Below are 13,719 nucleotides of genomic sequence, written 5' to 3' on the forward strand. Positions count from 1 at the left end.
GGTTAACCCATAGGGTTAGGGCAGGGAGCCGATGGTGAATTGGTGGTGGGCTAGAATTATAAATTTATTTGTTTGGGTAAAATTTTTTAGGGTCCATTTGAAAAATTCAAAAATATTTTTAAAACAACATGAAATATATTAATTTTTCATTTTTTATTATAAAAAAATACGTAATAAATTAATGGATAAACTTTTCATTTTTTATACTGAAACAATTTGTCATTCTAAATAGAAAAAATAAGTGAAAATTAATGAAAACACACACACACACACACACACATTTTTTTTAGTAGCTGAAAATAAATTATTTCATCATACTCTTTTGACATGATGTGTAATTTTTATTGTTTCTATCAATCAAACTACCAAAAAAATTTTGAGAAAACATTGTTCCTTCAAACCATAGTTTTTGAGTCATTCATGCTCCCAACACTCCAGCCATTTGTTTTAGGAATGCACCCATAAAAACAACTCAGGCTCTTAGGATTTAAGATTTGGGATTATGCATTTGAAAATTAGAGAATTTGAAGTTCCGACAAATTTTAACAAAAAATTAGATGCTAATTTACACGTGTGTGTGTGTGCGCGCGCGCGCATGTGTGTATTATAAAACATAGCAAAACAAAAAAAAATACTAGCAAGAACAAGATGAAAAACAAAATGGATTCCAGAGTTGAATTAAAAATCAACTGCAGATTTGATATGGCACCAGATTGTTTATTCTATACACAAATGTCCAGAATTCAAGAGGCCCCAAGCACCCAGCCCAAAAAGGAATGCATGGCCTAATCCATCACATGAGCAAACAAATGCAATTGCAGGCAACCCAAAAATGAAAATTCCCCTGTATACATACACTTGTACAAAAGCAGACAAACAGCACAAGATCTGCCCTACAAAACCAATCTTGGTATGGCATTTTCATTCAGAGAAAACTATGCTGCTTTCGGAGAAATCATATACAATTGTCGGAAAATTTTCATGAGTAAAAATATCAGTAGCTGGATCTCTTCAAATAAGCTAATACACCCAAACCGGCAACAAGGGCTGCCCCGGCTGCAACTGCACTGTATGCTGCAGCCCATGCATCTTGATGAGCATAATCCAAATTTCCCGACCTGGAATCCTTTGTCCAGCCACTTCCTGAATAATCCAGATGCAGTCTTAAGCCCTGTGATCATCACTCATATGTCAGGATCTACTGATTGAACAAATCCATGGATACTGTAAATTAAAAATGTCAGCTAAAATGCTATGATCCTTGTAGAATGCAATATCAAATGGGCAGTGGGTTGTCTGGCACAAGATATTTACACTATATTGACGAGGAAAGGGAGAGGAAGGTGAGAAGAAATTGGGAGAAAGGTTGTTACACCTTGATTTCAGAGTCCTATTTTTTAGAAGGGGAAGGGGATCAGTGGCTTTTTAGTTTCTGGCCCTTCCCTTTGAAAAGTGAAATCCCTAAAATCAAACCAACCAAATAGGGGAATTTTAGTGAGTTCAATGATTACTGTCCTATTTCCTTCTGTAACTGAATAAAACATCCAGAAAATGTAAGTGTTCCCACTCTTCAACTTTTCCTTCCATTCCCTCCCTTCAACCTCCAAAACACAATTTAGAGGTTATCAAAAATGGAATATGAAAAATGATCACTGGAACAACAACGACGATGACAACAAACCAAGCCTCAAGTCCCACTAGGAGGGGTCAGCTTCATGAATCTTTTTCTACCAAATTTCCTTAATAATTTTAGGTATAAATCCTTATTCACTCTCTCATGCCAAGTTATATTAGGTCTTACCCTACACTTTCTATTGCCCTTCACAGTAACTAGCTCACTCCTCATTTGTGCACTACTTGACCTATGTTAGAATCATCTAAGCCACCTCTTCCTTATCTTATCTTCCAAGGAGCTATGCCAACTTACTGCATATTCGTTCATTCTTTAGTAATTATCTTTTAACAGTATATAACTCATCCACCTTAACATTCTCATTTCTCCATTTTACCCAACCTATTTTAACTCTATGTATCACATCTTCAATTTCTCCTTCAGCTTGTACAATAGATCCAAAGTATCAGAATCTACTCATCTTAAAACCTCTAGATTCTAAAGCTACTCTACATAATTCTAACTTGGATTCTATCCCGCCCCTAGCTTCATCAATCAAGACAATATCATGAGTAAACAACAGACACCATGGAACCTTATTTTGGATATTCCTAGTAAGTTTATCCAGTGCAAAAATAATACGGGCTTAAAACAGATCCTTGAGGCACACTTGTTGTGATTGGAAATTCCCTAGACTCTTCACATATATCCTAGCACTAGTCATTACTCCATTCTAAATATCCTTAGTGACATCGATATACCTAATACTTCCTTTTTTTTAAAAAACATACCAGAGAACTTCCATATGTATCCTATAATGTAAATTTGAGACTGCCAATCTAACGCCAGATGTAAACTTCCCTATACAGAACAGGAACCCTGAATTTATCTGAATAAAAAAAAAAAAAGAACAGGAAAAATTAATCATACCTTCCATCCAGCCAATCTTGCATGGTCCACAGCCGCTGCTAGATCACTGTCCGATGAGAGTACAACTTTATCATGATCTTCATCTTCATACTGAGAAATGTGATCATCAGTAACCAGAGGTTGAGGAAATATCAAGAAATCAAGCCAACAAAAATAAATGCAAAATGATCTTAAGATATACCAAAATTTGAGGCAGATTATTGCGGTCAATGTCATTCCCTAGCCTCTGAAGAATTGCAGTTATGAGATCTGTCAAACTTCGTGTATCTGCAAACAGAAAACCAGTCAAATCGACAATTATAATGCATAATGCAAAATTTGTATACTGAATCAGACTCCACATCAGCTGTCTCAACCAAGAAATCTGCTGGAATTAAGGTTTGATTCAATGCAATGAAAAGAAATAACAATTTTAATATAAAATAAACTTTTGGATGATTAAAGTGTGGACAAATTTAGTTTCCAGAAACTTAAGGGCTTCAAAAGAGTCATTTCCCGGATTGAGTCAAAACAGCATAAGTGAAATATGCAAAGTCGATGGCTGCATAATCACAACCATTTCATGGGATGCCTCTTTAAAAAGTAAAGCAAAATAAAGAGCATACCACAATTGAATCTATGCATTCGGCCCTTCTTATCCTCAATTTTGAAACCAAAAGTATTGGGCAAGCCTGAGGAAGGGTAGGCAAGAGATCTCCCTGTCTCTGTTCCTTCAGAAGCCAGTTTCAAGGAACCCTCACTGAAATATCACAAGCAATGTGTAAGAAAATAAGCAAATCATATATGAGAAACACAGTAAGATATTTAGAAAAAAGAGAGCCTGCAACCTTCGCGTCTCTTCGTCATCATCTAAAGATCCTAATGCCATGGCAGAATCCCAAAACTTTTGCATCATTGTGCTGGCAGTCTCATTCGATACTCCGGCAGTGCTTCCCACCTAAACAAAATAGTGTAAGAAAATTCCTCAAATTTAAAAGGAAGAATAAGGATGATGAAATTTTTTTGAAACCATCCAATTGACAATCACTATTCAACCATTCCAACAGCGCACTTCTGCAACTAGGGAACAGCAATAAAGTGAAAAAATCACCATGTGCACCAGGAGGGGGTTGAAAAAGAAATGGTAGTTACAGATGGGGTGTGAGAGAGAGAGAAAGAGATAAAAACGGAGGAAGAGAATGAAGATAGACTATAGAGTAGATCACAAAGTCGGTGTCAGATAATTTTATGAAAAAGTGAGTTGTTAAAGGTAGTTTAAAGACTTATATTTTATGTTTTGTGCTTTTTAATATTTTTTATCCTTTTTTCATAGTTGTGTAATTCTTTTAGTCAAAAACAAAAGGATAAAACTAGAATATTATGACCAAATAGACAATTGAAAACTGTCAAAAAGTTTATTCCTTTGACAGCACAAATTAGTAATTTTGTATCAGTTGACAAGGCAAGAAATCAAGAATGGAGTGGTCAAGCACTTAAAAAAGGGGGTTTTGAGAAAATAAAAACTAATTTGCCCATATTACATCTACATGCTTTTTCACAAAGTGGGGTACATAAATCATTTTTTGTTACTTCACGTGACCTAAAGCAACACCCTCCAAAAATAGTAGTGTCATCTAATCATTTCTCACTACATCTCTAGCCTCCTACTCTTCCAGTCGCCAATTTCAACTAAGACACCCTCACTAGCACATTGTCTGACTTGTATTGTAAGTGCACCAATCACCCTTCTGTTGCCTTATCAAGTATCAACTTACTACAGATGTCTTTATCCCTTACTTTGTCCTTTAGACTTTTAGAGTAATACCAATCATCCACCCACCTTAACATTCTCATTTTTACGCAAACTCCAATCTTACTGCAGTGTACACTGCCCATTCCACAAAAAATATCTGATCCATGTTAGTCATACAGGCCCTAAAATTTTCAGGGGTATTCCACAATCACATAGCATATTAATTGTACTTCCCCTTTTTAACCAACCTGCTTTCTCTCATTGTATCATCCTTTCTTCAATTTCATCTTCTACATGCATAATTGATTCAAAAAAGTGAAATCTAATAGTAGGGATTCTTGACTATAAACTTCAAGTTGTTTCTCTTAAATTTCTGAAATTGCATTTCATGCATAGTTTCTTGCTTTTCCTTAGTTTAGAACATGTAAATTTTAAAGATTCCAACCAGAGTCAATTCCACCTCTAATTTCATCTATCAAGACAATATTGTCCGCAAACATATTTGAGAAACCTCATGCTAGAATCTAATATGTATAGCAAGACAATACATAGTACAAACATTAGTAATCACCCCATCATGCATATCTTTAATGGCCTCTATATACCTACTACCTGCCTCTTCTTATCTAGAACCCAAAATAGTATTGTCTTACTTACCTTCATAAGCTTCCTTTAGATCAACAAAAACCAGGGGCAAATCCCTTTCTTTTCCATTTACTTTTTCAACTGATCTTATCAATAGATATATAGCCTCAACAGTTTAATCTCTAGGGCATAAAACAAAATTGACTTTTTGATATCTTCATTTCTAGCTTCAATGTTTATTCAGTTACCTTTCCCAAAGTTTTATCATACAAATATGATTCATAAATAGAAGAAAAATAAAATTCTCATACAAATATATGACTCATAAATAGAAGAAAAATAAAATTCATTTTAAAAATTCCACCTTTTGTATTTTAATCATTTTATTTTTCACCAAGAAACTTAAGTGTCCTCGAACAAGCATAAGAAATTCTTGTAAGATAAGTTAACACCTTGCTTTGTTGTAAAAGCAAAAAGACGAAGGAAAACCACTAGAAGAGAGGATTAATGGACATGCAATATTGGAAATAAGGAATTATATTTTCCTTGGTGGTATAAAATCATGATCATGCACAAATTTCTATTAAGGTCCCAAAAACCTTCAAAAAGCAAACAACAACAAACTAAACCCTAAGTCCCACTAGGTGGGATCAATTAGATGAAAACTTTTTCACCAATTTACACGATTGTGAACAATTTCTTCCCACAATTTGAGGGCCACTAATTCCTTACTATCTCATTCTAAGGTATTTTAGGTCCACCCCTGCCCATTCTTCTGCCACTAACAATAGCTAGCTCACTACTTCTAGTACTCAAGGGCGGCTACAACCTTGTTTGTTGTCTTGACCTTTTCGACAAATCTTCCACCTTTGTGACGACTCCTTCCTCGGTTCGACTGACCCCTTCCTTGAACCGTACTACAGTCTTTGCCTTCATCTACTCCTCGGGGGCATCTTGCCAGCTTTGATCTCCTGGTTCTTCATGTTGATTCAGGAGACCACAGAACTACAAACCTGGCTTATTCCTGATAGCGTGCCTGGTCACTTTACCACACCAATCAAGTTCCCAAGATTTAGCATATGTTGCATATGTCCAAACCATCTTAATTGCCCCTCCCTTATCTTCTAGAGTTGCTATGCCTAATTTATCACTAATATGTTCATTTCATAATTTATCTTCTAAAGTTATACCACTCGTCCACCTTGACATTCCTATTTTTCAGCAACTTATATTTTTTTGAAGAGGATCTGCGAATTCCTCCAAACGTAGAGCGCGCAGGGCTTTGAACCCAAATACATTACCCACAATGGAAGTAAACATGTTAGTAACGGAACCCTCTTCAAAAAGGTCTAAGGGGTAAGCTACATAAGCAATATATTGATTTTCTTCTCCAGCAACGGGCTCGATGTGGTAGCATCGTCCTTTGTACCGATCAAGGCTGGTAAGTCCGTCGGTCCACACAGTTGTCCATGTACCAGTAGAAGATTCGGCAGCTACCGCGGCTCCTGCTTCCTCAGGTGGAACTCCTGGTTGAGGAGTTACTCAGACTACTTAGTTGCCTAGCAATCTAAATTTATCGAGAAGAAAAATTATTTAGTAGACTAGACAATTGTATTGAGTAAGAAATTGTATGTTGGGCTAATCTTGGTAATATATTTGGGAAATATTATTTTGATAATAAAAGAAGTTTAATAGGAAAAAAAAAAAAAAAAAAGGGGAATACAACAAAAGAAAAGATAATAAAATCATCTTGGTGATCAAGGCATGCTTCAACAAGCCAATTAACAAGGAAACCAAAGAAAACTATCTAAAGCTATAAGATAACCCAACTTCAGCAAAGCAATCCAATCTCTTCGCATGTCATCAAGCTAACCCCTCCTAAAAAACCATCCAGATAACACTACAGTGACACAAGATATATCACTCAGTCCCACACCAAGTTACTTAATGTAGAATAACCCCTTAAAATTCTGCATTCATCTACAAGCAACTTCACCAAATAATGGCAAAAATTGTACATCACCAAAAAGCTGTCAACAATTCCACCCCTTCTCACTCTCAAAGCCTCCAAAATTAGAGGCATAGAAATCAGCCAAAGAAAGATAAGCCCCATCTCCAAAAATCCAAACAACTTGCTCCACAATTGCCAAAAGAAAGAGCAAAATAAGAACAAAAAGTAAGCAAGTCTCCCTACCCCTAAAGCAAAGGACACATCCATTAGGTGATAGTGCTTTATTTGGCCTCCTCTCCTGAAGCAAATCACTAGTATTGAATTTCTTGGGAATCATAGTCCAAGAGAATGCCTTTATCTTAAAAGAAACTTCAGCTTTATAAAAGAAAGTAAGAAAATTGGGTTAGATCTAGTAAGCATGAATCAACTCAAGAAAAAATAATTGCACTAATAATCCTAATAAGAATCCAGACCCCAAATTCTTGCTTTTCTCCCCAAAGAAATATGGAAAGAATCCCACATTCAATAAAAGAATAAGATCATTCTCTCTTACTTAAAGTACATACATTGTGGAAATTCCAACACCCCCAAGTTAAAAGAAAATTAGAAACTGGCGTGTTAGAGAGTAAATAAAACAAAAAAGACAGGGAAAAGCTCATTCCAGAGGAGCCTCCTAACCCAAAGGTCTCTCTAAAACAAATTGTCTCCTGTTTACCAACCTTATAACTCAGGATAAAAAGTGATGATAATGTGAAACAAATTTCCAAGGACAGCTGCAGAAAATATTATTTCCAAGTTTCCAACTTAAGCATGGGTTTAATTAGGTTCAATTCTTAGCATATTTCTGGTTGAAAATAGGTCAAGGGTATGATAATCATCTTCTGAAATGCTTGCTCCAATTCCCATGTTGAACCAAATACTTGTTAGGAATATACGAACAAATTCCCGAAACCTGTGAGAAACAAATAGAGAAAGAATAACGCCAAAGAAAAATTCAATCACACGCACAAGACAATATTTACGTGGTTCGGCAATTTTGCCTACGTCCACGGAGTTGCAGGGATTTCAATATTATCAAGAAGAAAGCACAGAGAGTGTGGCGATACAATTCTCTCGCACTCGTTCTCTCTCGCGGATACAACCACTTAAACACTAATCACCCGAAAGCACCCTTTTATATATTGCGCCTAGGGTTCCGTTCCGAATGGGCACGGCCCAAGCCTTCGCTTCATGGACTAAGTCTTAGGATAGAAATCTCTAATTAAATAGAGTTCGGGTCGTCATCCAAATCAAGACATAACTAGGCTCCACAAAAGCCCAACAATACTGTCATGGGAATCTACATTCCTAGGAAGCTTCCACCACAAACCAAAAAAAAAATCCCCCCAAGAGGCAAACATCCCATTGGATCCATTCCCAGGAATGAGATCCCTAGGAATTTCATTCCATAGGAAATATCTTTCAGACCACGAACCAAATGCCTCCTTATTGCTTTGTTTTGCTAATTAATGCAAATATATCCCTTGCAGCCCAAAACCACTGGGGCCTCATGGAATCCAGAATGGAAATTAATGGGATTAGCAATGTTGGTCTAGTTGTTCCCATTTCATTCGCACTCATGTGTTTGAGATATTTAAGCAGGAATGAGAACCATCAGGACATGTAAGGTACTTTGAATCATTAGCATACATAAGGTACTTTTTCCGTTATCATAATAAAATATCAATATTGTCATTTTAAGGCCTAAAAACCCACCTTTTTTCGCCTAGATTGTCATTCCCAGACCCCCCCCCCCCTCTCCCTCTTGGGTTTCCAAATAAGGATTTCAGAAATGGCACTCTAGGTATAGCAGCGAGATCTACATTGTATACAGAATGATTCCCAACATGCGAGACCCAAACACTGGACTTGTTCAGTTGGGGTTCCTACTCGTGCTGCATTCCAGTTCCCATGGATTGGGAACCACATGCTAAGAGTGGCATAGAAGATTAAGATTGTAGAGGCTCTATGATTACTTCACCTACCAGTTCAGAGTAAGGCCAGCCTCTTCATTCTCTCTTTCTTAATAAACCGTCGTAACTCAAGGGCAAAAATGACAAAGGAAACACAAAAATGATTTACTAGTAGCACTGCTCAAAACAATTGTGCTGCAAAATCCATCCATAAAAAATATTTACAATAGAAGGTCAGAAATTGTAGCAATGTGCGTAATATAGGACATCAATGTTGAGGTTTTTTTAACAATTTGGAGAATATTAAACAACAACAACAACAAAAACAAAACCAAGCCTTAAGTCCCACTAGGTGGGATCGGATATATGAATCCTTTTCCACTAATTTATGCGATCATGGACCATTTCTTTTGACAGATTCAGGGATATTAAATCCTTACTATCTCCTCCCAAGTTATTTTAAGTCTACCCTTACCCCTTCTACTGCCCCCCACAGTAACTAACTCACTTTTACTCACTGGCGTACTATGTGACCTACGTTGCAAGTGTCCATATCAACTGAATCGTCCTTCTCTTATCTTATCTTCCATAGGAACTACACCTAACTTACCGTGAATATGTTCATTCCTGAATTTATCTTTCAATGTTATACTAAAAGGACAGCCCAATGCACAAAGCTCCCGCATATGCAGGGTCTGAGAAAGAGGCAGACCACAAATATTTCAATTTTAGATAACTACTAAATAACAGGCAGGGAAATGTGAACTGAAACAGTTAAAAGAAGATGATTATTTAAAAATCTGTCCCTGCCAGTTTGACATGGAAACTGCTCTGTGCCTGGCAGTTCTGGTAGAGCAGCTGTCTGCATTTGTCAAGGAACAAAATTGTGCAAGATCAATGTAATTTGAAGAAGCAAATCTTTCAAAGAAGCAGATTAGATGGTTCCAAAAGGAATAAATTTGACTTACTGTAGCTATAGCAGCATGAGTGATATGGAGCACATCAACTACGGCAACTATGTTTCCATCTGTGTTCAGCCATCAAAAATATGAGTGATATAAATCATAAATTTCCACAAAACCTTTTACACTTTTTGTAACAAAAGTTACCTCTATCTATTACAGGAAGATGTAAAAATTTCCCATCATGCATGGTGTGCAAAGCATCGACGATGGGTGTATCAACCGTTGCACATTCTGGATTTGGAGTCATAACCTAGACATCAATCAAGAGCATGAAGCTCCAAAGTCAATACTAGTTTTGTATTTATTTTTAAGAAGCAAACTAAGATAAACTATTACACTCCTAAAATCCAGAGCAAAGTTTAAATTTTTTTTTTTTATTTCATAAGAAGCAAACTCACACACTTTTAGCATGTTCTAGAAGGGACACAACAATCAATGAAATTAATTTTAAAACATTATGTAGGAAGGTCTAAAAAACATATTTGGCCATCTAAAAATGACATATACCTTCTCCGTTAAAGTAGAATCTGGAGGAAGACCTTGTGCTATCACCCGCATCAAGATATCTTTTGAACTGAAAAATAGTAAAAGACGCTAATTGTAATCCATATCCATTAGAAAGTAATCATTCTATATCTATTACAATATTATCAAGCTATATCACCATAATTAAAAATATTGCTCTTAAATGTTTCTTCCTTTTAACCTTTAAACAAATAGTAATGCGAATTTGATTTAAAGAAAAATCCTACGTTAAAATTCCCTGTGGTTTATTTTCAACTGTCACAACTGCAGAGCTTAATCGAAATTCTAGCATCTTCTTTGTTGCCATTAGAACAGTGTCCGTTGGTGAGACTGTTACAATCCTGAAAAGTGCCAGGCTCAGATAAGTGTAAATTCAAATATATTATGGTAGGTAAAAATTTGCCATTTTATCAACAAAAAAAATACTGAGTAAGCACATATAAACCACACACAATCATACAAAAAAAGATATTACCTACTTTGAATTCTCAGGAATGATTGTAGACAAAGAAGGTCTAAACATTCGCTCTCGAAGGGTCTCAATGAATGTATTAGGACCTGTTGGTGGACAAACAATTGGCACCATTAAAAAAAAATGATAAATATGTTTCAATGGTATAATGCCCACATAGAATTATAAAGAATTTTTTTTCAAGAAGCCATCTCCACCAACCAGATATAGATGTCCCCCAATGTTTCTCAACACCTTCAACAGCTGCTGCAATTGCCTTTCCCTTTTCAGCTGCCCTTTCCATACGAGCAATAGCATCGTATAAACACTTAGCTATATCAAGTAAAGCAATTACCTCTCCATTCTCCACAACAGGCAAATGTCTAAACTTTCCTGAAGAAACAAAACCAGGAACTTATTCAGTTTGAAACATGTAAGACAGCAAAAATAAAGTAAAAGGATGTGCATATCAGATGACTAGTAACCTTGCACCATCTTCTGCAAGGCTTCCACAGCAAGTGTGTCAGAGAGAACAAAAATTGGGTTCCTTGTCATAACTTTGGACACAGGTGTATCATCAAGATGAAGCTCACGAGCAATAACCCTAGTAGCTATATCCTTTATCAAGAAGTTATGAAGCTCATCAAAATTATTTCAGATAAATGTGGCACAGAAATGATGCCCTCCCAAAAAAGAAAAAAAAAAGATAAGAAAAAAGCATACCAAACAACTACACCACTTATTACATATACACAATTTAGTCAAGTGTAGAAACACAAGTGCACAAGCATTTTTTCATTTACTATGAAATGTCCCAAACAAGCAACTCTTGTCAAACCTTGTCTGTAAGGATTCCACATAGTAATGCGTTAGAGTCAGTTAACAATAAAGCATCAACTCTACGGGCAGCCATTCGACGGCAAGCCTCATTGATGCTTGTATTTTCAGGCACCGTCAGAGCCTTTGACAGCCGCAGTCTCTTTACCGTCCGCTCCCCAGTTAGTCCCCTGAATACAAGTGGAGACATAAAATTTTGTGACTACCATTCAACAAACGGACTTTAGTTTTCATGTATTTGAGGTGTCAGCAATGTCACGAGTGTTGCTGTGTGAGTGGGCATGCTTGTGGCATTACAAAATAGTTTGTAACTTGAAGTAGCAAGACATGGCATTTATGATCTAGTTGTTAACAAAATTTACAAGTTTCAAAAGGTCAGTTGTGAAAAAATACCAAAAAAAATAAATCCACACAACCTTTCCAACACGTTAAACTCCCAGTCTCCAATTTACCTACTTGCAGGGAATCCACCAGCAGCCAACATTCATCAGAAGTAAAGACTGAAAAAAACTACCCTAATTGGAGACAAACACAAAGGAAATTTATCTGCAGGCTGGAAACATTAGACATATGTATGAGATTCTGAATGATTGCTTGGTTTGACCTGATGGCATTGACAATTGAGCTACTATGTAGCCCAAGGTGATTGATAACTTTCTGGGATTGCAAGGTGATATCCACAATCTTGATTTAATTAACTCGGGTTACAACCATTAAGCTTCGAATGATAGTGCCTCTAAAAAGTACTGTTAAGTACTGTAAGGATGCATTATAAGACCTTTTTGTTTTTCAAAGTTTAAGCACACATTTTGACTATTCTACCATTCATAGAAAACTATACACATCTAAAGAAGGGAAGGTTGAGTTCCCAAACAGAAAAAGAAAAATCCATCGATATTCATTTAGGCTTCGTTAAGCGAGGACTCCCAGTTGCTAGCAATTCCAGCATTATAAAAACCCCATTTATCTCCCACCCTAATACGTTTTCCTCACTATGCCTCCTTTAAAAAACATAATAAAAGGAAGAGGGAGGAGAGGGGGGGGGGGGGGGGGGGGCGGGACATCAAACATTTAAACAGGACACCATTACAATAGCTTCTCAAGATTCGAACTTCTCAACGATTAAACAAGGCATGTGTTCGAACTCCTTTTTTCAGGGAAAAAAGTAATATAAAATAAATTTTATACCGTACAATTGAACGAGCAAATTACACAGAAAGAGATAGAAAGAAAAATCTAACGTACATGGAACGAGAAGATGTAAAAGACTTCTTCGAAGCATCAGAACTTCCATTCTCGGCAGCTTTCTTCTTCCCCTGCAACGACGAGTGCGACAAATTGAAGCTTTTTCTCGACGAACCGCCTTGACTAGTCATCTTCACGCACAAACAACGCAAAAATCTCCGACTCCTGCAACGAACATCGTTCATAAACAAAAGCCCATAAAAACACACCAACAGCGAAAACAACGAAATTTCAATGAAAACCCAAACAAATGATTTACCAATAGAAAATCAACCAAAGCTGCACCAAATTAGAGCCCCGTCCCGACCATGCCAGAAGAACTCAAGCTGAAACAACGAGGTAAAGTCAACGAATCAAGCACTGAAGATTGACGGATCAGCGCCGGATAGTTTGCGAGCAGCAGAGCAATGTCGGGAAGAATTAGGGGCGAGTTATGGGAGAACGGACACTCGTCGTCGGGATTTTGACGGGAAAACCTTGATTTTTCCGGGAAATTCACCGACCGACGAACGAGAAAGTAGAGGAAACCCTAGGAAAATGGGATATGTAGCGAGTCTTCAATTTGATGGAGGCATTTTTACGGGTTCTGGGAGAACAGCCAATAGAATTGTCCCACGTCATCAGAATGTAACAGAAAAGCTCCATTTTGAAAGGTGATTTTCTGAGGCTTCCAAAAATTTGCATTTTGACTTTTGTGACCTTCCAAACTCCCAAAAGCACATTTAAATCCTCCGTCAATGACAGTGACTTGTGTTGGGAGTCTTAATCCTCTGCGATCGGGTGCAGGAAATGCAAAAAGGTTGAGCGTGCTTCCTGTGGTTGATTATTTGATTTTTCTTAATTTTTAATTATGTTAAAAAAATTATTTGTAATAATATTTAATATCAAAAGAAAGTGTAATGAAAATAAATTCTAAGTTGATTTTCCTTTTTTT

The 13,719-nt window shown here is 36.6% G+C and overlaps 1 protein-coding gene across 1 annotated transcript; it reads right to left on the reverse strand.

The window, feature by feature from the left end:
- Window positions 1–651: 651 nt before the first annotated feature.
- LOC131160683 (CBS domain-containing protein CBSCBSPB5-like) lies at window positions 652–13,401 on the reverse strand. The gene is made up of 15 exons (XM_058116540.1): window positions 13,045–13,401; window positions 12,786–12,950; window positions 11,542–11,710; window positions 11,189–11,321; window positions 10,926–11,096; window positions 10,732–10,810; window positions 10,480–10,593; window positions 10,235–10,301; window positions 9,872–9,977; window positions 9,731–9,789; window positions 3,370–3,479; window positions 3,148–3,281; window positions 2,724–2,809; window positions 2,543–2,632; window positions 652–1,171 (listed from the first exon to the last, which is right to left on the reverse strand). Exons 2-15 carry the CDS (start codon window positions 12,914–12,916, stop codon window positions 995–997), a joined length of 1,626 nt encoding a protein of 541 aa, XP_057972523.1. The 5' UTR covers window positions 12,917–12,950; window positions 13,045–13,401; the 3' UTR covers window positions 652–994.
- Between the last annotated feature and the right edge of the window lie 318 nt (window positions 13,402–13,719).

Source organism: Malania oleifera, chromosome 7 (assembly GCF_029873635.1).
Source record: "Malania oleifera isolate guangnan ecotype guangnan chromosome 7, ASM2987363v1, whole genome shotgun sequence".
Classification (NCBI taxonomy): domain Eukaryota; kingdom Viridiplantae; phylum Streptophyta; class Magnoliopsida; order Santalales; family Ximeniaceae; genus Malania; species Malania oleifera.

Bases quoted from the DNA above. Each gene is read 5' to 3' on its own strand.
- LOC131160683 (XM_058116540.1), bottom strand. From the start codon at position 12,916: ATGACTAGTCAAGGCGGTTCGTCGAGAAAAAGCTTCAATTTGTCGCAC. The intron at 9,978-10,234 runs GTATATGTCATT...ATTGATGTCTAG, and splicing joins ATTCTACTTTAACGGAGAAG to GTTATGACTCCAAATCCAGA. The intron at 1,172-2,542 runs GTATGATTAATT...TGATGATCACAG, and splicing joins CAAGATTGGCTGGATGGAAG to GGCTTAAGACTGCATCTGGA.